The sequence below is a fragment of the Buteo buteo genome, chromosome 27, assembly GCF_964188355.1.
Source record: "Buteo buteo chromosome 27, bButBut1.hap1.1, whole genome shotgun sequence".
Lineage (NCBI taxonomy): Eukaryota > Metazoa > Chordata > Aves > Accipitriformes > Accipitridae > Buteo > Buteo buteo.
Window position 1 is genome coordinate 2591213 of NC_134197.1, and position 23331 is coordinate 2614543.

At 45.8% G+C, this 23331-nt stretch overlaps 1 protein-coding gene across 2 annotated transcripts; it reads right to left on the bottom strand.

The window, feature by feature from the left end:
- Positions 1 to 11548: 11548 nt before the first annotated feature.
- C1QTNF8 (C1q and TNF related 8) lies at positions 11549 to 22546 on the bottom strand. Of its 2 annotated transcripts, none has more exons than XM_075058304.1 (3): positions 22031 to 22546; positions 14063 to 14297; positions 11549 to 13288 (listed from the first exon to the last, which is right to left on the bottom strand). In XM_075058304.1, exons 2-3 carry the CDS (start codon positions 14280 to 14282, stop codon positions 12741 to 12743), a joined length of 768 nt encoding a protein of 255 aa, XP_074914405.1. In that variant the 5' UTR covers positions 14283 to 14297; positions 22031 to 22546; the 3' UTR covers positions 11549 to 12740. The 2 variants fall into 2 exon arrangements, with proteins under 2 accessions (XP_074914405.1, XP_074914404.1); XM_075058303.1 differs by lacking the exon at positions 22031 to 22546 and adding an exon at positions 17024 to 17220.
- Between the last annotated feature and the right edge of the window lie 785 nt (positions 22547 to 23331).

The following is a 23331-nucleotide window of genomic DNA, read 5'->3' on the forward strand; positions in this document are numbered from 1 at the left end:
CCAGGGGAAAGTCCTGCCACGTCTTTCTGTGGAGAATCTGGAGGAAAAAAAATTGCCCTCTCAAAGTCTCAATTAACTCATGATCTCCTGGCTTTTCCCAGCATAACATCTTCTTGCCTTCTTGAAATGTGAAATAAAAGTGTTGCATCCCTGCCCTGGGAGTTAACAGCATGCCCAGAGAGCACAAAAAAACCCAGGGTGGAGACGAAGGGCTCTTAGCAACATCACATAGAAGGTCCAAGGCTTCAGGAGTCCAAGTCCATCATCCAAGTTCACCTTCTCTCCAGCAGACAGCACCTTTCAGTCTGTGCTTGGCCATGGGATCTAGCCCATGAACCTACAGCCACCACAAAATAATGAGTGGGATAGGAAATGTATTTCCTCAAATTAATAACACGACACATTGCGTGGGCTCTTCCTACCACCTCAGACTGACGCGTATAAGTCATGGCCATCAGTAACACTTCGGGGCTGCAGCAGACCCTGCACAACAGGAAAGACCGCGCATGTTGCACCCCGATTTCTCTGCAGAACTGCTGCTTCAAACAAGGGGAACAAAGACAGGTAGCACACGCCAGAGCAGTGTCATGTCACGAGAAGAAACGCTGGCTCTGAAGAGACGTGATGACAGTAGCTCCCATGGGCTGGGGGAATTAATTGTGCGGCTTCCAGAATTAATGCGATCATTCTGCTTTCCTCTTTGCACCGCTATTAAGCCTCACACCACAGGCTGCGTTCGCTTTCCGTAGCCACATGTGTGAATCCAGTCCCATATGCCAGGTGATAGACAGAGGTCTGATGGGCCTCACATCTCAGTCTTGCAAATATTTTATTTTCTGGCATTCATGTGCCTGACTACTCCAGACAGCAATCAGCACAGCAAAATGTCATTTACATGGAATAAATTAATGTTACCAAATTGTATTTGGATTTCTCCAACACCTGTAAAACCTTACGTGGGGGAAATGCAATTGCATTGTATTTCTGACCTGATGTAGCAATGATATAGCTGTGGAGCTGAGCTGGCACATACAGACCAAGCTAAGCAATGTGAAAAGGGGGTTTCTGCACCCCTGAAATGGATGGGTTTATTGGCAGGGTAACATCAACCCTGCCTCCTGGTCTGGGATTCTCAACCAGGTTCTGCAATGCCGGTAGCCAGCATGACAGATACCAGCTAAAACCAGCATGAATTTAGTCTCAGATCACTTCAGGCAGTTCATTTAGGTGAAATTCACTGCTGTGCAAAAGGCAAGAATGAAGTCTATGAACCACTCACGTCTCACAATGACGGACCTGGTGCTGGCTGGCTGCACAGGAGTGGATTTCATCCTTTGTGAATCCCTTGAGAAATTTTCCAATAAGATATTAAAACACCTCCATATTGTTCAGTAAGCAGGAGCCAGCATTGTCAGAGATGCACTTAGCAAAGAGCATTTGCAATTTCCAGAGAGCACAAAAAAAGAGTGTGGAAAATGAAATTGTATGAAAAGCCTATACGTGAAGTTGTTTCTCTTCCTTTATTCCCCTTTTCCAACCATCCTCCTTCCCCAGCCCTTAAAAGCTGCAACCTGAAAGCTGAGGCTGACCCTATTAATCTAACTAAAATGCTGAAAAATTTCAAAGCACAGCATATGCTGCACATCAAGATGAAAAACATACAATATTCTCAAGATTATTGACCATGCATCGCCAGCTCTCCGATTCACTCTGGGACTGTGGAGATCTTAGTTTGAGGAAGATAAATCATAAAAAGTAACTGAGATGCATATGACACATAGCTGAGATGTTTAAATTCAGTCTGGCTGAGACAGAACAGCATGCAGTTGACCCTGGCCAGTGGCCTGGGGTACGTATGTGTCATCTCTCAACGGGTACTAGCTACATCAGTTTTTAATGTGACAAAATCAGAAAGGAAAGATGCAGGTTCTGCAAAGTTTAGTTAAAAATTGCTCTGAACGGATTTCTTGATGCCACGTTGGTTAATCAGGTTTGGGACAGCTCGGCACACACCTGCACTTCTCACCTGGGCTCAAATCAGCATCGGGAATAACCTGCTCTGTGGTCAACTGGGCTTAGCTGAATGGGAAGGGGGGCATGAATTACACTGCGAATGTTCTGGTTTGGACACTATTTTTTGGTAATTTTGCCAATAACGCAGGATAGCCTCTTTTGTGCCAAAGGCATCATTTTAGCTGGGATATTTTGTCCTGGTTGGCTGCACCACAGGTCTGATTCTTAATAGTGATAAAGACTAAAAGTCACTGTTATTGCTAAGTTCTTGTGAGTGTAAGAGTCAAGGTGAGGAGCACAACAGGAGCTTGCATGCACAGGCTTTGATACTTTTCCAGTCAAACTGAATTTCAGATGGAAATGAAAGCACAAATTTGTGACACTTGGCAATTTAGCAAGTGTCATTTCCAGTGACTAACAATCACAGCAACCTCAAGAAGCCTGGAAGAAACCCTTTCCGGAGCACAAGGCTGGGAAAATACCACTTTGCTCTGTGGCTTGTGACATGCCATCGCACCTGAAATTCTGGAAGGGTTTTTTTCAAGTAGTTCTTTGCATCAGGACTTACTGTGCACAAGCCACTTTGCACAGAAGGCGGTGGAATATTTAATTTGGTTACAAATGTAAATGCACAAACAAACTCCTTTTACTCGGCAGCTGGTTGAAGCTGCAACCCAGTAGCTGGGGATAAGAGATTACAGGACACTTCCCGAAGATCCAAAACAGATTCCAGGCAGAGAGAGGTGAATTCTGCAGTTAACTTCAATAATAGCAGGATCCTATTCAACTCATCAATCACATTGGAATGACATTTTATCTAGTGCAACGGGGTATTGTTCAGTGTGAAACTAAAAGCAGTTGGGGAATTTTATATTGAGTGCCATGGCTCTTTTTGTGTTTTAAAGACCTAATGCTTGACTTGCAAAGCCATTCTGCCTCCGATGAATGCCACCTAATCATAAAAGCGTTCGGTATTTTCCTTTTCACTAGTTTAGCAAAGAGACAGCCGTGAGTCAGAGCAGCAGGTTCAGCCTGTGGCATCACCCCAGCTTTTCCAACCCCACACGAGAGGAGCAGCCCAGCGCACCCCGAGACAACGGCTCCGGCCGCAGGTGAACAAGCCCCAGCAAAACGGGAGGGACGCCTGTGCTGCTGATGATTCAGGGGACAGGTCACCTAGTTATTATTGATCCTGCCCACCCCAGGGTTGTCCTGAGATGCTGCAGACTGACTTTCAGCTATCCGATTCTTAACGAAGGCACTGGGTGCAGAGAGGCTAAATCGCTTTGCATGGGCAGAAGAGCGCTGCGGGCCATAGGAAGCGGGCGAACTGTTTTGCCCAGAGCCTCAGTGGGGAAGGAGCTTTTCAGCTTGATGGAGTACATGGTATCTGTCAGCTCTGAACACCCACTGCTTTCTTCTCCAAAACCCCTAACAAATGACATCACCGGTAATTAAGCAAATGCAGTTAGTGGTTTTATGGCTGATGAATTGTAACCGCTATTCTTAATGAGCAGACAGACTCAATTAGATGAGGTTAATATACCAAATAAATGCTATTTGCTTCACTTCAGAATCATCCAAGGCGAAACACTCTGGCACTGGGAGATACTGAGCACAAAATAAAGCCACACCAGAGACGCTGATGATTGAGCATTTGCTAACGCGCAAACCATTAGGAGTCCTGTCACTAAACACCTGAAATCCCGAGGACACAATAACTTGAACCATCTCCAATAATCTCCATAATCTCCAATGGGCCAGGTCTGATCGGTACAGGCAGTGCTGGCTCTACGACCCAGGCTCCATGAAATTACTAAATTCAGGCCAGGTTCCCACTATCTGCTTGATTTGACTTCATTCTGGTCTCAGAGGTATAGCTAGGGGAACGACTGGGAATTATATTGGGTTGAGTCACAACTTCTCCAAATATTTCAGCTGTGTAACCTGCACCAGCCATTCCTGCAGCCTTCACAAACGGGAACAGGGCTGGCGAGGAGTCCTTGCCAAAATCCTGAGTGCACCAATACCCTTTCTTAGCCCTGATCCACTTTCGCTTCAGGTCTTGAGAGCACTAAGCTCTTCTGTTTCTTAATGAGATACTTTAATACATTAGCTGCTCGGGTCTATTTTAAGTGTCCCTGTTTTAGCATGGCAGAGAGCAACTAAAGTCACATCCACTGTTAGAGCTAAGGTTGTGCAAGATACCTATATGACTCAACATGGTTGTTGTAGCATCCCAAATTAAATGTGCCTGGTAGGTTTTTTTTATATTTCCTGCATTGCATACTCCTCCCAGCCCTGTATTTCCATTCCCAGGAAAGCAGCAAGACTCACTCTCTCCCTGCAATGTATAATAAAGCCAAGACATGCAGCACCGCTGCCACATGGGCACAGAAAACATAGCAGGAGAGAGCAAGGAGGAGCTGGCATCCCCATCACCTATCCCAGCAGTTCCTTTTGTATTTTGTTAGATCTTAAAAGTAGCAGGTGACAAGTCTTGCAGCAGCATTATGCTGCTGTGAGCTCATTTCTCCACCCTGGGGAACAATTGCCATTAGCTTGTGGTCTGAGGGAGTACTTCCTATGGAGAAGAGCAGGTTTCAGGGCCAGAACCTGTGTTTATTCACAGTTGTGTGTTTTCAAAGCTTTTTATGGGAGTTTGAAAGTCTTGGCATTTCCCTTTCCTTCTGGAGCACTTTCTGAGCTTTTCCCTCCTTAATTTTACCCAGGACTGAAAGCAAAAGCGATGGGGATTCCTGCCCAGGCCACTTCAGAGAAATTCTGATCAATGGGATCCAGGCACCGCAAATAAGAGTGGCAGACCCCCAAAAAGCAGGCAGACGCTGTTTAATTCCCTGGATGCTAATGCTTGTCGGGACTTGCCATCCAAGAGCTACACAGCAGCGTGTGATTTACACTTCACTGTACAGGTGCCTTTTCAATCAACAGGAGAGTCAGAATTCTGCCTTAAAAGGGATGAAAAGCCCAGACAGAGAAACAGAGGGGAGAATGACCTTGTCGAGTAATTGATTTGCATTCTTCCTTGCTTGGAAACAGGGCGATGCGATACCCTGGGTACGCGCAGGCAGCCGCTTGGCTGCTATGCTGTGCTGGCATTTTGCATTAGCAAAAAAACAAACCCAGTGGCAACTCCTCTGTTTCCTGCAATAGAAGTTCCACTCCGTAAATGGCCTTTCGGTGGCAAAGGCAGGAGGAGATCTGCCACTTGCTCACACTACAGCATTCAGGTCCTCCGAGCCAGCAAAAAAGTGTCTGCTCCCCCCACGACCGAGGGAGGAAGCAATTTCTTTGTGAGTTGGCTTTAATGCAATTTTCCCTGGAAGAAAGGAGTCGCAAATAGCATTAGGTTGTCATGCCCAACGTATGGCAGCAATTGTCGGGGTGCCCAGATCCTCTGCAGCAGCTTTTGGCTGGAGCTTGATGCGGCAGCTGCTGTCAGGAAAACATCCGCTGGTTTGGGAGAGGGGAAGCAAAGCCCAAATCACGGCAGCACCCGAGAGGCTCCACCAGCTCATCCTCCCTGTTTGCCAGTCCCTGAGCTGGCGGAGGGGACAGAGCTCTGCCCACGTTTCTGCTGTGGCCAAATCCAGCCCTGCGAGGACACAAGTAACCAGCTCTGAGCTCTCCCCGCAAGAAGCTAGGTCCTGCCCCATTATAGTCACACAGCGTGTGAACTCTTTTTACCTGGGGACTTCTAACTTAAGACCTAGCTAGGCGGAAAAATATATAAAATCTCGTGACATTAGGCAAAGAAAAGGTGCCGAGGAGCCAGGTAGCGCGACCTGGCAGAGAGAGCACACAGCTTTGCAGTTTCCAGGTGCTGCTGCTGGGACCTTTGCCATGAAAGCTGAAGGCACCATGGCAAAATAGGGTGCAGGAGGAGAAAGAAGCATCACCAGGCTTTGGCAGGGGCAGCCGGAGCAAGACCAGGGAACCCCCCCGCCGTGTCCCACCTCTCCCTGAGCAACTCACTGGGGAGAGCATGGGGGGGGTCCCCAGCCTGTCCTGGGGCACCCCAAACCAGGGGGTTGGGAAATGCCATTCCCAACCTTCTACCCCAGCAGACCAAAGGGCGAGGGTGGGGAATCAGCCGATGTCTGCAGAGCATGTGCAGGCCAAAGTCTCCAGCCATTTAGCTATGTATTGCTCCCTGGCTTGTAAGTGGTTTCTATTTGTTTTAACACTTTCCTATTCTATCCGCTGCATTTTATCTGCTACTTTAAATCTTTGTTAGTGAATAGGTTCTTACTAGAATCATTAAGTTCTATTCAACTCATCCAAACGCAACCCATTAGCTTTATTTGTTGCCTAGTTTCCTTATCTGCAGTGATGTTATCTGCCTGTTCCCGTTGTAAAATAAAAGTTTCCCTTATTGAGAGGAAGAAAACAGTTTGCCGAAGGCAGAGGTTCCTTTTGCACTTACCCTGACCGACAGAGAAGGATGCTTCCAGAAAGTGAGGAGGAATGAAACCTCACCAAAACCAGCCTCTTGACCCCCCAAAAAGGCTGCAGGAAGGTGGGAATGCAGGATCTCTTGGATATCCCTGCTGCAACACATGGCAGCATCCCTGTGACAGAGGGAGGTGAAGCACCGTAAGCAGAGCAGGTGGGATGCAGCGAGGCCCTGTATGGAATTATTAGCTTGTGTTTGCAATATTAGCTAATCCACCAAGCAGCTGATATTTAAGCAGCAGGTAGTCAAACTTCCAAAATTCAGAATAAACTGCTTAGTGCCCGGACAGGCTTATAGCACAGCCCGCCGGAACGCCGCGTGCCCAACATGGCATCGAAGGAGCAACGCTAAACTGCTGCTGGGGAGAAGCGTGTTTGCCATCAGGTCCCATTCTGAATATTTACAGACAGAAAAAAAACCACACAAAGAGCTAGAATTTAGGGGAATTTAACATTTTGAGTGAAAGTTGGCTGAGTAGGGATTTTACCAGCCTCATTTGGCTGGGGAAAGCCTGATTCCCACTAGCTCACAGCCCTTACTAAGCTTCTGATCAGCCAGAAGAGAACTGTGATTACAGCAGTTACTAAGGGATGGCTTCTTGCTGCAGGCTGAAATCAAATCAAGGAACGAGGCCATCTTTGAAGAGCACAGCTGAACGACTGAGCACAGAGCAAGATTTCAGGCTTAGCAGCACCCCTAGCCCTGGCTCAGAGGGCTGCTGTAAAGCGGGGAGCAGCAGGACGAGCACAAACTCTCTCCAGGAGAGCACAAGCACAGCATGAGCAGGGGAGAGCACAGGAGCCAGGTTGCTTTAGTGGTTAGCTCAGGGGACAGTGTCAGTCCTCCCAGGTCCTCTTCTCACCTGGCTTTGATTGCTCATTACCATCATAGGGGTGCGAGGGAGACAATTAACTGTGCTCCACCTCCGCTGCTAAACCTACAGCAAGATGAAGACCTAATCTTCACCTGCTGCTCCGTTTATTGAGAATTAGAAAGTGCTACAAGGGCTCTCTTAAAGGAGGCAACTTTTGCTTTGCAGCTCACCGGAACAGCCTCAGAGAGTCAATGAGCGCGTTCAGAAGTTTAATCAACTTAGACGAGACTGACAGTACAGAGCAGCAAGCTTTGACCAGGAGCAAGCATGCAGGAACAGAATAATTAGGAGAGAAAACAAAGAGCACACAGAGGTTTTTAGTTTCCTTGATGCCATTTGGCATCAAGAGCACTAAGCACCAGCCCAGTCACCAGCTCTGCCAGGTATAATGAGCTCTAATAACCCTGTAAGAGCTATTAACCTGAACACTGGTTGTTTGTCACAGCCAGGATTATAAGCCCTTTAACACCTCTTTCAAGAGAGTCTTTCTGAGTAGTTACAGCATTATTTAAAGACTGCACAAAAAGGCACTACGTTCTTTAAGAGCAAGGTCTTCTGCCGGGTCAGTGCAGAAGTTGCAGGACCAGCAATAGGACCCAAGAAGGGTCCCTGGAACAGCTCAGTACAGGCAACAGAGAAGACATAAGTGCACTCAGCATACTGTGAAATATAGTGCCTTCTCTAGTCCTCTGTTAAATACTAAGGGAAAATGCTCAGCTCTACTTTTTCCCCAGCACCTCACTCATTAAGTCTACACGAAACACACCTATCCCAAAAGTCCCCCAGCCTTTACTGGCGCCTTATATAGCCCCTCAGCTTGTTAAGGCAGACACAGGTGGGCTCCAAGTAATTTGCTGTTTCTGCATATAAGGAGGATTTCAAGCACCACCCCTAAATTCTGCTTTAGGAAAAGAAAGAGGGGAGAGGGAGGAAAGGGAAGGAAAGTCTGGGCTATTTTAAGCTCCTAAAGAAAAGAGGGTCAGACTCTTAGATGCTTCTGTATTTGAACTCAGAGAAGTGGTGTTTTTAGGTTAAGTCTGCAAGTGCAAGGATTTTTCCTGTCTTACGTCTGCAAGGTAAGAACAGAGCAAATAAGCAAAACCAAGTTATAGAGCAATTATGTAGCTAAGTAAGGACTGCAGAAATCCTACAAGTCTTAATGCAATGCTTCATTTAGTGTAATCATGTAAGGAAGGGTAGTGAATGAGCACATTTGGAAGTCATAAGAGAGATTTAAGCACAGGATTCAATGGGGCAGATAGTTCCCTGGTAATTCCTGAGCTGTGCTGCAGGATTTCTTATATGTGGGTTTGTGATATTAGAAATTGTAGTTGAAGCATATTTAAAGTAATGTGCAAGCAGGCCTGGCTCAGCTTCTTCATATGGGGATTTTTAGTGGGAGCTATTTTTTGTGGCTTTTTCAGGCTTTTCTCAATTAAAAAAAAAAAAAAAAGCTGAAACTTAAATCTACAGGAAAAGAAGGTTAAAGGGGTAGTGTGCAGCTATGTGGTGCATTCCCCTGCTCTAAGCCAGAGCTGTCCTTATTGTTCCTGGCAGATCCTAGGATGCCATCGAAGGCTTCCAGGGATGCAGAGCTTGTCTTTCATGCTGCAGCCACTTGCAGAGTCTGATTCTCCTTCTACTTGAAGTGTTTTTTCCTTATATTGAACATAAATCTTGTCCTATCCCCAGTGGATATGGGCAGGTCATTTGCTTGCTCTCTTCTGTTCATCACCTTTTTGGCACAAGGACAGATGCTGTCCTGGCATACTCTCTCCTTGTGAGGTGCTCTTCTGGGGCTCTGATGCCAAAGAAATGAAGGAGAGGATGTTAGATGAGTTTATCTCCTCCCTATTTTCCAAAGTTTGGGCTAGTAGGTGTAAATCTCATACAGATTTGCAGTCGGAAAGTAAAAGGTATGTTGTCTTAAAGTCTGTTTTAATCTGCCTATGCCAACCAAAAGAGATTTGGGGGGGGGTAGATGCTTCTCATCTGATGTTTTCTGTAATCCTTCTGTTGTTATAGAAGGCACCCATTCTCTATTGACAACTCCTTGTATGTGATCTCAACAGGTTTCTCTGCTTCCCCTCTTTCTGGCCCTGCCCCAAGGACAGGTAAGGTTATTTTGGCAAATGGGTTTATTGGTGCTTTGTACCATGGGGTCTTCATCTTGCACAAGGATCTTGGGGTGAGAGGGACCTACAGGAGAGCTAATGTTTCTTAATAAAATGCACCTGGGATTTATGACAGCTGAGGCAGTTTTGTCATTTCTGTATAATGCTGTTCACTGAAGGATTTGGAAAAAAGATTCTGACAGATCCCTGATGACTTATTTCAAAGCATAAAATACAAAGTGCCAATTTAGGGAAATAATTGGAAAAATAAATACAAATTAAGTTTTTTCCTTTGCATTCAGATTTCGGCACTTAGACCCCCCACTTTCTTGTCTTCAAAAGAGAACTTAAAAAGCTTTTTCAAAGGTTAGCTCTCCAAGCCACATATTGCTGGGAAAAAAGGGGATTTAAATTTTGTTCCTATAAGAGAGACCCTGGCAGGCTTCCTGTATGTTAATGAGCAGATCCCAAATATTTGTGCTTCGGATTTGGCTCATTACACTTCTCTAAACAGGGATGCTTGTCCCAGCCCTTGAAGTTGGGAAAAAAACCCCTGATGAATGCATTCAAAAGGTGGCAGTAGGAATGTCTTTGTATGTTAGGCTTTTTAGATATTTCAATTTTTCCCCAAAGAACTCGGCAGGTTGAGACTTCTAGTTCTTTTATGGTATAAATGACTAATTTGAATAATATATGCAACCCAATAACCTCTTTTATTATTTGAAAGGTTATTCTGCACCTGAAACCAATGTGGCTTTAATGATTTACCTGCTTATGCCACTGGCATATTGGTCATGAGCATTTTGAATGTGTCCTATTGCTTCAATAATCAGGCTGTCTCTAACTGTGTGTCTAGGTGTTATGGAAATACTCCTATATAGTGATATAGATGGATGGATTTTTGCTTGCTTCCTAGTAGAAAGTAACTTTTCCAAAATCAGTGCGGCTTGAACATGAACATGTTCTGGGTGTGTTTTTTTCCAATGCTGGATTAAGCACTGTCAATAACTCCAGCTGGGCATGACATTTGAAGAGGGCTGGATAATTTTTTTTCTTTTTAATTATAGTCAATGCAGCGAACTGCAGATGGGAGTGAGCCGAAGCTGCGGTGAAACTGCTTGATATGTGGGGAATGTTAGACAGCCCTGTGACTCCATCAGCCTCAGTGAATGATCCCGGCTCCACCGCAGGCATCTCATGCGGTGCTCTGCCAGTGGTACCCTGCAACTGGAGTTTGACTTTCTGCAGCTGCAAAATCTAAGCCTGGGTAGGGAATGATTCAAAGCTAGGGACAAAGGAGGGCAAAAAAGATTTGGAGCTCTCAAATGTGGTATGGGATTGGGGAAAAAAACAGTCTGCAAATGCCTTCACCGAGTCCAGTGTAGTGGAAAAGTTTCTACATGTGCACGTGTTTGCTCAGGGCTGGCATCTTCCTGCTAGTGCTCTCGGTACTAAGCGGCGTGCTGCAAATAAGCAATGCAGCCATTAGGGCTTTTACCATCATCCTAGTGAACAACAGCTGATTAGGAAACTTTTTTAGGAGGGTGGGAAGGAAATGCTGTGCAATGGCCTGACCTAAGCAGCTGGTATATCTGACAGCAGGTCAGTGGAGAATCTGCATAAAATGCCCTTGGGAGTGTTTTTTAAAGCTGTGCGAGTTTCCTACTGTTCAGGGTTGCAGGCTGTGACGGAAGCAGGAGTAGATATGATGTTTCAAGGCTTGTAGACCCATTTTCATCATGCATTTACTTCACAGATAAGCTACTTAAAGTTCTGATCTTCATGAAGGTTGTGAGATCTCAAAGATTTGGCATTTATTTTACAGCAAGTGGTTGTTAACTTCTGTCTACCCCTCCTGATACTTGATGATGGCTGTTTACTGGTCTGCAGGGAGAGGAGTTGGTGTCAGTCTAGTTTCTGGAATCCTTTGGTGTTAAAGTAACTAAAACTGCCACCTGAGACTGTTATATGGGACTGGATATTCAGTCAAGTGCTTTTAGACCTGTACTGTGAAAAAGCGCATGGAGAGAAGATACACAAAACCAGGGTACTCAAAGCAAGTGTACTCAAAGCAATATCTTTATTTCAGCTACTTTTCCAAACAGCTGTGGATAGGTGAGGTACAGCAGTGAAGCAGTTTGCCTAGCAAGAACTTTTCACGTATTCTTCATACAAATGGCTTGGGATGCAAACAAAGGATTGGGGGAATGGGCAAGGAGGAACTGGGAAAAATGATGTTTCTTGCTGCTGCATGTACCTTTCCACTGTTACAACAATAATTTTTTAGGAAAAAAGAAACCAAATCTCCTAAAATGTCACTGCCTGCCATAAAGCACCTTTTTTCTTTCAAGTTTTCTTCTCCACTTTCCAGAAATGGGGGTGCTATAAGATGGTAATTTTCAGACATGAGCATGGCCTCAATTTCCAGCTTGGTAATGAGCACTCTGAAATTGGAACCTAAGGCAGGGCCCACCATTTTCCTTAAAATGGGAAATACACACTTTCCCAGCCGTGTTGGAGCATGAGAAATATTGCTAGCAGTACAGAAGTCTAGCAAAGTTATAGCATGTGGCTACTGTACTTAAGATGTACTTAAATCTATGTGCCTCTGAAAAAGCTTTGCCAGATAATATGCTGTTATTTATCCAATTCTAGCATTATGCTCTCAGAATATACTACTACATGAAATGGAACACAAACATAATTTGGGGTAAATATACTGTGCAAAATATTGTTCTTAATACTGGTGTGTTCTTGCCTACCTGAGTGGAGCAGACCTGGTGTAGGTGCTGGTGAGTGTGGGCTCTTATTAGCAATACTGCACACTGCAAAGATACCCAAGTATTGTTGCAGGAGTAATGACATTCCTTAACTAGCACCCAGATAACTGGCACCTGAAGATGATCCTTGTATACAATTAAAATGTCTTCTCTAAAGCAGAGCAAAGAAGTTAAATTTTTGCTACCAACTTGGCAAACTCTTTAGGGATGTTACTGGGGGTCTATACAGGGCTGCAGAACTGGGGCCTTCCGCATGTGTCTTCTCCAGGGCATGTAAGGGCTGAAGCCTTCTCAGTACTTGTGTAGCTTGCATCACCTTGAAAGTCACCTCCATCTGTACAGGTGTCCTTGGCATGGACAGACAACCCTGTCAGCAGGCCAGGAAGCCTGTAATCCTTCCAAGTGGAACTAGACATATGCATTTCTAAGAGGGAAGACACTAATGTATCTGCCAAAGCTTTGAGCCTAAAGCTGAAGAATGGCTACTCTACTGCTGGCTTGATTAAATGGCCATTGAAGATGATGTAAACATCAGACTCCTCGCTATAGATGGCATTTTCTCGCTCCCGCTTAAACATCCTCACCCAGACCTCCTCTCCTTCCTGCAGGTCCAGCATCAGGCTCTGGCTCTGCATGATGCTCCGATCGCTGGGCTGGGCGTAGAGGATGGCCACCTCTTTCTCATTCTTCATCAGGTGCAGGTAGGTCTCCTTGAAGTTCCAGGTGTGGACGTTGAGGCTGAAGTAGTAGATTCCTGCCACGTAGCAGAAGAACTTCCCCGAGAACATGTTGAAGTGCTTGTAGAGGTTCACGAACTCAGTGTCAAAAGTGACGTGCTGGAAGTAGTCTGAGCTATGAAGGGGTTTTCTCCGACCCACTGAGAAAGCTGCATAGAGCTGCTTGCAGGAATGGCCTTGCGGGCCAGGCTGCCCTTTCTGTCCCTTCCGTCCATTAAAACCACGTAGCCCTCTTTCTCCTTCCTTCCCAACTGCTCCAGGATACCCTTTCTCTCCCATCTCGCCCTTCTCCCCTGCAAGCATAAAGGAAAATCTTGTCAAACACAAGCATATGAAGCCCAAGCTGCAGACACATCCTGCTGGAGATAACCAGCAAAGCAGCTGCTAAACTACTGTTTTCCCAGCACAGATATCTGGAAGCATTGGTCAGACACCAGCACCTTCCTAATTCTCAGAAAGATAAAAATGCCAGGTGAAAGCTTGGCTCCACTGAGCTTGTGGTGCCAATGTTCAGTGTCCAATACTGGAACTCCATGGCCTGACCAGGCTGGTTACATGAATCCAGTGTTCGTGAACCCAGCTCCTTTGTGCAGATGTTAGGGCAAGAACAGTTATTGATTTTCCTGAGGTCTGATTTGGGCCTGGGAGAGGTGGTTGGGTTTGTTGGGTCTGTGTATCCCTGCTCACAGGACTCCTGGCACATCTCCTGTATGATATGCTTAATTTTTGTTTGTCTGCTCTACTGGGACAAAAAATGTGCAATGGAAAAGGGAGTGAGAGTCTCTCCTAGTTTCTAATCCTACTGTTCAGTAATTCTGTGATAACATTTGCATCTGGTTTTTAGTGTGACTTAACCTGAGCTTCCAGTGATTCTGCTTTTTGATGGATTAGAGCCTTTTGCCAGCTCTTCTCACTTGCACATAATTACAGCCTGTGCCATGCCACCTCGACCTTCTTTTGCGTAAATGAAGTGGAAGAGTTTCTTGGTGTGCGGAAGAGCACAGCGTGCAAAACGAAGGTGAGCAAGTAAGATAAAGGATGTTATCGCAGTAGTCAGTTTTACCCACCTTTGAGGATGGTGATATCTATGGTGGGCTGGACTTTGGGTACCGAATAGGCAGGGTCGCTGCTCATCCTTGTGTATCGTGAGGAGATGATGGAGATGGGCTGCTCTGAAGGCCCGCAGCATCGCACGCATGAGAGACGGCGCGGTTCCCGTCTCGGCAGACCCTTTTCCGCACTGATGTTTGCAGTGGACACCAAGAGCAGGAGAAACACGGCGCTCATCTTCAGCGGAGCCAGCTGGACCAAGCAAAGGAACAGAAATGATTAACATGATGATTCTAATCAGAGCTTCTGATGGGCCATCTGTTAATGTTACCACAAGGTGCGCTTTTTCTGATTAATTATTAGCTTGTCTTGTAGTGGCACCAGGAGACTCCAGGTAGGAAGGGTGCCCAACTGCGTACTGTTTACAAGCAATGGAAAAGGCAATCCCTGTCTCTCATTACCTACAGCTGAAATATTTGACAAGAGACACCAGGTAAACAAAAGAAGGGAAAAAAAAACCAAAAACAACCAAGCAACAAAAAAACCTAAAACCTGCTGAGATCAGAAGCTAAGGCGGAGATGCTTAAAGCTGTCGTAGCAAGCTCTGGTCAAGGCACACTTGGTGCCTGGCTGCTGTTGGAACAGCCCTTGCAAAGGTGCTGGGTAAAAGATATAAAGTGTTGCTCTGTTGGTTTGTTTATTGCATCGCCATCCTGAAAAATTCAAAATCACATGCAGAAAATGAAACTTTATTTAAATATAGAACCTAAACCTGATTATTTTTTTTTGAGGAAAAACCTAAAGGGAAATGAAACTAAAAGAAATCAGAAGCATTTGTCTCTTTAGATAGCCTCTCGCAGCCTCCTGCTGGTAACCTCTTTCCAAGGTTACTTTGCCAAGAAATTTGTGGCTTTGACCATATCCATGTGCTCTTCCTAGCAGAATTTCTGTGGACGCTTTCCATTTTTATTTTCCAATGTGCAGAATGGAAGCCCAAATAGCTGCAACAAACAGACAGAACTGGGATTTGCTCTGCACAAACACTAGTTTTTGAGATCACCTCTTACACTTTTATCTGCTACTGGAAAGCTCCAAAGGCCCTGAGTATTGGGTGAAATGAAGAGAAAGAAAATGTTTCAGGTGGTGCAAAGGAGGTGAATTTTCTCTAGCTCCCCATTGCCCTCCTTCCTAGGGGGGGATTGGAGCTGGAGACAGGCAACTGCCTCCTCATACCATGTATAATTAGGGTCATCCTACTGATTGCAGTGGGGTTTCGTACAAGACAGCTTTTGGCCTGATGCCTTTTTGGACCTTATCCAAAGTCCAATTAGTCAGATGGACTCTTGTTGACCTCAGGCTGGGAACAGCTTTTACAGCTCCTCTTCTACCAGCTTTAATTCCTGGAATAGGTGGGGAAGGTAGTCGCTAAACGTCCTGGCTTTCAGAAATAGCTCAATGAACACACAGGTCCCATCTGCAGCGGGAGGGAATCCTGTCTTGGTGCTCTACAAAGGCTTCACTGGGCACAAAATGGACCAGCTGAGAAAAATATGGAAAAAAAGTGTCAGTACAGGGCAAGGTACTTGGATTGTACTGGCATTCTTGGGAGATGCTTTGTTCTAGTTCTTACCTGTCCTGAAAGAACTGTCATTCACACCTTTTATTACTTCGTGTAATCCAGCTCCCTGGAAACCTGATGAATAGTTAGCGGCAACATAATAACTTTCCTTCTGACGGTAGTGAAAGTTCTTTCATCAAATCTGTCCTAACTTGAAATGATCTTTCTATTCATAATTGTACCTCATTCTAGGTACTAGTCTGAGGAGGGATTAATACTCCTTTTATATCAGTGTTCAGGGCCTGAATTTCATTTCCATTAAGCCCTTTGTTAATTTTCATTCACTTCTTAAGCCATCTTAGTGCTGCCAAACAGGAAAAGAAATGCAACGCAAGTCTAAATGGGCAGCAGGTCATAAATAACCAGCCCGTACGTGCCCAGAACTGAAAGTTTGCACCACAGAGAGCATTTGGGGTCTGCGTAATGTTTCTGGGGTCTGCTCTGCAGCGATTAAAGTTTGTGCATATACATAACGGTCTAAAGGAGACTCCAGTTTCACTCAGAGTCCCAGGCAATCAGGGCCCACGTATCCTGTTTGGGACTAAAAGCTATTTAGCCCTTCTCAGGAGCGTGGGTAGTCAATAACCTGGGGGTTAAAGTATGGGGCATTTGATTACATTATCAGAATATTAAAACTGGAGGACCTAATTGCTCATAATACCTTCATGAAGGAGAAAGAGCATTCATTAAGAGGGGTATTCATAATAGGCGGAAGGGAAAGGATTCATAAATATGAAGAAATTACATTTTTATAGGCCATTATTCTCCCTAAGATGAATTACTTTCCTATTTTTAGAAGTGACTTAAAGAGGAAAAAAAAAAGTCTGGGTGAAAAATCAGTGTTCAGGTTGTGCACGTTTCACATTACGGTAATCCAAGCACCCAACTGAAGAAATCGTGGCCACTTGCATGATTCACGAAGAACACCTATTCAAGTTATTGGCTAGAAATTGCATTTGGAAGAAAAATGAAGCAAATGCTGCAACAATCCTGTCAGTTCAGGGCATTCTAGGGCCAAAATCCCACCACCGCATTTTCATTCAATAGTTAGTGAAGTTAGTTCACTAACGTGGCAGAAACATGTATTTGGTTGCAATATCTGTGGTTAGGTGAAACCTTAATGTTGTATGTGAATAAACTGTTTCAGATTTGCAGTCTGCTCATAACAAACAAGAAAGGACAGGAGAGGTAAAATAGGAAAGCGGTGGAGAGAAAGGAGTCAGAGAGGACTGCAAGAAAAGAATGATGAATTCAGCAGTGTGGGATTATGTTTGAAAGACATCCAGCGCAAAACCGGAGATCAGGTGAAGGAAAACCTCAAACCAGAGAAATCAAATGTGCAACAGGAAAGGACACAAACCTGGTAAGGATTTTCTTGTAACAAGATCATGTCAATCCAGAGAAAAGAATGATTTGAGCCAAATTTCAGAGGAGAAGCAAATATAACTCTTGTGGTGGTGGTGAAGTCAAATCTGATGCCTTAAAAAAAAAAAATACAAAAAGGATGAAACTCAAAATTTAAGATCTATGAGGTGAAGCGAGAGGTTGTTTTCAGCCGTTTGTTTTTTCCCTTGAAGATAATTATTGTGACCTTATTTTGTCAAACGTGGCGATGACGGATTTGACTTCAGCTGCATAGGTTTATCTTCTTCAGAAGACAGCAAACGGGGCTTTGCCCTGCCACAGCTCACCAGAGCGCAGGCTGGGCAGCTGCCTCTCCTGCACATCGTTCAGATCCCCGCGCGCGAGGGACATCCATCCTCCTTCCCACCACAGTCCGACACGCTCGTTAGCGCCTGAAATGATGCATTAGTACTGCACTGAATGTCCCGAGGCTGCAAAACGGAGTACGTTCCTCCTTGGTCATCCTTCACGAACCGTCTCTAGAGATGGACGGGAGCATCCTGAAAGCAACAGATTAAAACTGGAAGTATAAATTATTGTCTTTGTGTTCCGTACTGGGAACCTGAAATTCGCCACCTGGTTTGATTCAGAAATCTTGTTTTTCCTATTCGGTAGAAAAACCCAAAGGTGATGACAGATACGCAGACATCCTAATGGCTGGGAGGAAAACTCATCTCCTGTGTTTGGAAACTTTGCAGTCTGTAAATGTTTCACCCGAGGATAAGAAGATGGTCTCAGCCCTCCCTCTCTCAAAACCACTTTTTTCAGATCAGCTTCTTTGGCTTTGCTTTAGCTTGGGTTCATTTTGAAACAGTTGATTGACAATTGATGAGTTTGAAATGTTTCAGTTGAAAAGCTTGCGGCGACATGTAGAAAAGTGTAAATTGTTATGATGCTTCTGACGCTTCTTGCAACATGTTTGTGAAGCAGAAAGTTCAACACGAGGCTGAGCGCAGAGCCCGTTTGGTTGCAACAGGTAATTTCAAGATAAATTATGTGCTCTTCCCGTGACACTTTCAAGCTTCCCCGCTCCAAAGCCATGAAGCAGAGCGCAGCCCCCAGCCTCTGCAAGTAGAACCAGGATGAAACCCAACAACCGAGTGTGAATTTAATCGGATACTAAGGATTAAATTCTGCATGTTCTAAATGGGCAGATCTATCTTTTGGGCAATATTTTGGCAAACAAAATGAAAATTTATAAGTGATGAAATCAGGCATCTGAACCTGATGAAAAGGCAGTTAATTTCAGTGAGATTTGGTGATGAGGATGGCTGGTGGTTGTGTTCATTATAACATTAGAATATATGTTATTGTTGGAGAGCTGTTTAAATGTAATGAAAGGTTTCTTTGACTGAAGCTACCCTTTAGCTAAGGTTTAAAAAGACTGTTTGCTTTTTTCTGTCCCTTTTCTTCCCCTCTGAATTTCTGAGTAGAAAGACAAGATTAAAATATTAGCGAAAAGGATTGTTTGTTCAGGTATTTCTGCTTGGCCCAAAAGAAGAAGAAAAACCAAGGCAAAATACCAATCTCCTTGCATTAAATTTGAACACTCCTGTTGTTAGGACCCTTTTGCAAGGGTGTGTCTGTCTTTCTAACCAGAGCTGGCAATACGAACCCTTTAGCAGCTGCTGCCTCACAGTGCTGGTGAGGATGCAATGCCCAAACCAGGGACGCTGTTGTCTACCATGCTCAATCCAAGGCAGAACCATCAAGAAGATGATTAAATAATGTATTTTTGTTTTGCACTGACCTTGGAAGTACCCTGACTTAAATAGAATCCGTCAAGCTTTTTATTTATGCATTTTCTACCTGCTATGAATAACGTGCATCAAAAGTGCTGGTTTTCCAGCCACACCTGGCATTCCCCGTGTCTGCCAGCAAAAAAAAGCCATATTCCTCCCATGCAGGGCTTCAGAGATGCCACAAACCTTTGCTAGGGAAAGGCAGAAACCATTAGTTCCAGTTCAGGGAGTTAAATGATATGATCCTTTCTTCTTGTGTGCAACTTCTTATTTAAATATATTTTCTTGACACTATTACGGCTGGAGAGGACCTTGACTGATTTTTTTTATTTTTTTTTTTTGGTTCATGATTGAGTTTAATCTTATAGCTCAAGGTAGACAGCTTATGTATGAGGAGCATTTGCTCATGCAAAGCTTTTTAATCACTCTGTGTACCTGAAGAATTTTAACACTTTAATATAAAGTAACACATCTGGGCAATAGAAATTATAAGAAATCCCCACAATATCTGCAAAAGGAGCTTACTTTGCTCTTCATGCAGAGAAAATTAAGCAAGAAGGCAAAGCAAGTCAGGCTGGAGGCTGGACCAAAAGGTTTTCCCTTAGGTTGGCAATGTGGAGTTTGGAACCTGAGCCCTGAGCTTGGCCAAACCTTGTCTGGTCCATTGGCACCACAAGCAGCCATCATGGGATGTATAGGTCATGTCAAAGGTACAGATCTATGCTAACCTACCCCAGCCCGTGTTTTCACTGGGTACAGTGGAAGTATGTCCTTACCTTGCGCAGATGCTGGAAGAATAAATCCCACTAATAACTGTGCTGAGCTCACATGCTGCGAGATTGAGAGTTTAAAAGGCAGAAATTGTTCTTGGATCCCTGAGCCGCGCTTTAAATTTCTGCTAGCATTTTCCTTCCTGTTATTCCTAGGGCTCTACTCAGAAAAGCAATCTGTGACTATCTTTTCTTTAAATTCAGGACAACGCCAGCCACTGCCCATGTTAATTAGTGACAAATCTTGACTCAAAACCCAAGAGGGCAGTTAAGACTAAAACCTTTCTTGCGCCACAGAGATGGAAAACACATGGATGTGTCAGCCGCGAACGTCGGCATCGTTCCAGAGACGGAAAATATTCCAGTTCTGCTTTTTTACCTTTTGTCTTCTTTCAAGCCTTGACCTCCTCACTGCTCCAGAGCTCCTTGCATTGCCAGCAGCAGGAAACGAAGCATCGTTAGGGCCGAGTTTGTCTGGACACTGGACTTCCTCTTGGAAATGATTTGTTCAGAGGGGTTTTTTTTTATTTTCTTCCCCAGGAGGATCTAAAATTTCTTCATGAGCAACTTATTGTAGAAAAGCCGAAAACACTGAAGGAGCTTGTGCGTTTTCCAAGGCAAAGCTGCGACAGCTCGTGGGTTCCTTTGCGGCGGTGCCAGAGCCGAGCGCAGGGCTGCTCCTCTCCAAGACGATGCTGCAGAGATGCTTCGCTCGAGCTGAGCAGCAGAAGCCAATCTGCAGCCATGCAGTGATTTGAGGGCTTGCAGACAAGAATATTCAGATCCCGAAAAGCAATGTGGTTTAAAATTTTCCACTGTCTGTAGTGGTTTGCAGATGACCAATGTTAACGCCCTTTTGTCCGCGGTGTTTATACAACGGACTGGGGTGATGCAGAAGAGGGGTTGGGAGCGCTGCTAGAGACAACCGGGTTGGTTTGAGCCCTGTAAGCTGCGAGCAGGGCAGGAATGGAGGCAAAGCCAGGATCTGGCCATGGAGAGCTCCAGGGATGTTAGCTGCATCTATATTTGTAATGGCTTGAGTGAACATTTGGTCAGTGAGTTTGTGGCTCTGATTCTAATTATGGTTTTTTTGGTTTGTTTTTTTTTTTTTATTTTTCTGGTGCTTTTTTAGCATATGCCTATTTCCAATGTGGGTGAGTTGCCCTAGTTCCCCTGTCCCGGGAGGAGCTGTCCCTGAGCAGCGCTGGCTCGTGTGGCCACCACGTGCTCTCTCCAGCTCCGATTTCACTGACCAGGCATGGGAAGACATGAGGATCCCAAGCAAACATCCCTTCCTATTACCTGCATGTGCTTAGACCTGGGGGATCGTGTGGATTTAACCCAGTCCCCTGCAGGCACTGTGGGAGGAAAGGCTGTGCCTGTATGGAAATGGATACGGGCACCTGCATTTTCCCATGGTTCTGCCTTTCCCGGAGTGCGACAGGGGCTGTTATCACACTTATCTCAGTGCAGACGGGGAGCACAAGGATATTTGCTGGTTCCTAAGCAAACAACTCTTCCCTCTCTCCTTCTCCTCGTCCCTGCCTGCTCCTCCGATGCCAGGAACATGCCTGCAATGTCCTGGAAATGGCTTTGCTCCGGGCTGGGCGGCTTCTTGAAAGCGGTCCCATCTCTGCAGCGAGCCCAGACAGTGATTCAGCCCGGCGCTGCCGAGGCACGGGGCGACTTACAGTAAGTCATTCCCAGGGCAGCTTCTCTGATAGAGCAAATCACCCTGACGAAGTAGAAGGCACCCAACTCTCCTTCATCCTTCCCAGCACGAAGGCAGCTTTCCCTGCGACTTGCCGCTGCTGACTCGGTCCCTCCGGGAACTCGGTTTTCTGTGTGCCGAAATAAAGCAGGCAGAGGTGTCCCTGCGGCGGGTCCCGAGCCGTGCCATCCCGCCTGGGTGGGTGGAAGCACCACGACACGGGCGCTGGCAGCGGCAGGACCGTCCCATCCCTGCCGCAAACCCCTGCTTGCGGCTCAGGAGCGAGCGGTACATCTCAAACAGCGGCAGTTCCCCGGCAAAGCCGGAGAAACAGAATCCCCTGAAAGTTTCCATGTCTGCAGAGGGTGCCAGGAAAACAGCTTTTTTTCTGCCCTGGGAGCCTGCATCAGCTCGGGCTCCCTCCCTGTCCCACGGCTCAGCCCCAGTTAAGAGCAAAATCAGACTAGAAGAAAGCATTGTTCTGGAGCACTAAGGGTGGTTAACGAAACGCGGAGTGTTAGTAGGAACAAATTAAAGCCAGCTCAGCAATAACCTGGCCTTGCACTTAGTTTGCCTGCTGCCGTGAAGCAGAAAAAGCGAGACGAAGCGGCGCAGGCAGAGACCGCCTCTTTTTAGTACTCACCCAAGCAACCTGCTTCTGCAGGGTGGGAGCACTTTGTTCCCTATAGCAATAGTGTTGGGGTTTTTTTCCCCAGCTTATTCAGATCCATTTAACTTACCTTGTGACTCAGACCCCTCTGTCTCTTACTTCCCTTGCTGTTGCTTAGCAGGATGCATAATATGAAAGCTGCCGTTCATTCAGGTTTTTTAGTTCTCAGTGGCGGCTGCAGCTTCCTAGCTGGAGTCCAAATGAAACACTGAAAGTCAGTCCGGCTCCTTATGAAACCCAGCAGCTAGGTTGTTTGCAAAAGCAGGGTTTTTTCTTGTTTCTTTGCTTGCTTCAACTCGTGCTGGGTTCCTGTGCTTTTGTCCTGCTATAGTTTCCTTAGGACTTGCAGCCAGTCTGTCGGGTTGCACAGTGCCTCTCACAATGATGGAAATGAAGACCAAAAAATTTATGAATAATAATAAAAAAAAAATATATCAAAAACCACAGACCCAAAACCACATCCAGTGTTCCAGCCAAGAGAGAAAGTACTGGGATCACATGGAAGTAATTTCTGTTTTGGAGATTTCAGCATCTTTTTAGGCAGGAGAAAGGAATAAAAAAAAACAAACAACACGAGCCCACGATAAAAGCTCTGGCTTTTGTGCATGAGCTGTAAAGGTGACAAAGGCATCTTGAAGGGGTGCAGCGATGGAACCTGCCCCTGCAGTGACACTGGGAGAAGGTGTGGGTGCACGGCCAGGTGCCTGGGGACAGACCAGCCCTAAGGGAAGATGTCACCCCCGCTGTCCCATGCACCTCTCTGCTGAAAAATAAAGCACTTTGCTTCTGTTTGAGCAGATTTGGGGCCAATCTCAGGAAGGTGATGTGCAGCTGCAGTATGCTGTTTTCCCTCCCTGCTTCACAGGTTTAGGGGATAACACCTTATGCCAAACCATCCGTGGCGGGATGCGATGAGTGTTCGCGTCCTGTGAGCGGGAAAGGAAGGGAAAGTCAAACATAAGCACAAGGGTGAAACTTCCTCAGCGTGTGTCTGCAGACAGTCTTCTCCCATCACTACCTGTTTGCTGGTGGTGTGGTTCGCACTAACTCTTCTGCGACACCCAGAAATGGCTGGAGAGCAAGTTGCCACTATTTCACATCCACTGGGACTGAATTACCGGCTCTCCTGGCTAACTGCAGCAATTACAGCTGGGGTGCCACGGGGGTCTCTGTGGGACGGGAGGCGTGAAGACCATCTCTGAAGGAGACTGAGCAGAGGGCATCTTCAGAGAAGCCATCCTGCCCAGGCTGGCCCATCTGCAGGGCAGCACAAGGTGGTCCTGGGCACGTGTGAGTCCCTCAGGAGGGCTAGTAGCCACCGTGGAGCGAGGAGGCTGCAGAGCTGAGCACAGCACGGCAGGGTCATGCATG

Excerpts from the sequence above, each read along its gene's own strand:
- C1QTNF8 (XM_075058303.1), bottom strand. The coding sequence starts at position 17,053 with ATGATCTTGTTACAAGAAAATCCTTACCAG. Across the intron at positions 14,298-17,023 it reads TACAAGAAAATCCTTACCAG|CTGGCTCCGCTGAAGATGAG; the intron begins GTTTGTGTCCTT and ends TGCTTGGTCCAG. Across the intron at positions 13,289-14,062 it reads AGATATCACCATCCTCAAAG|GGGAGAAGGGCGAGATGGGA; the intron begins GTGGGTAAAACT and ends TTATGCTTGCAG.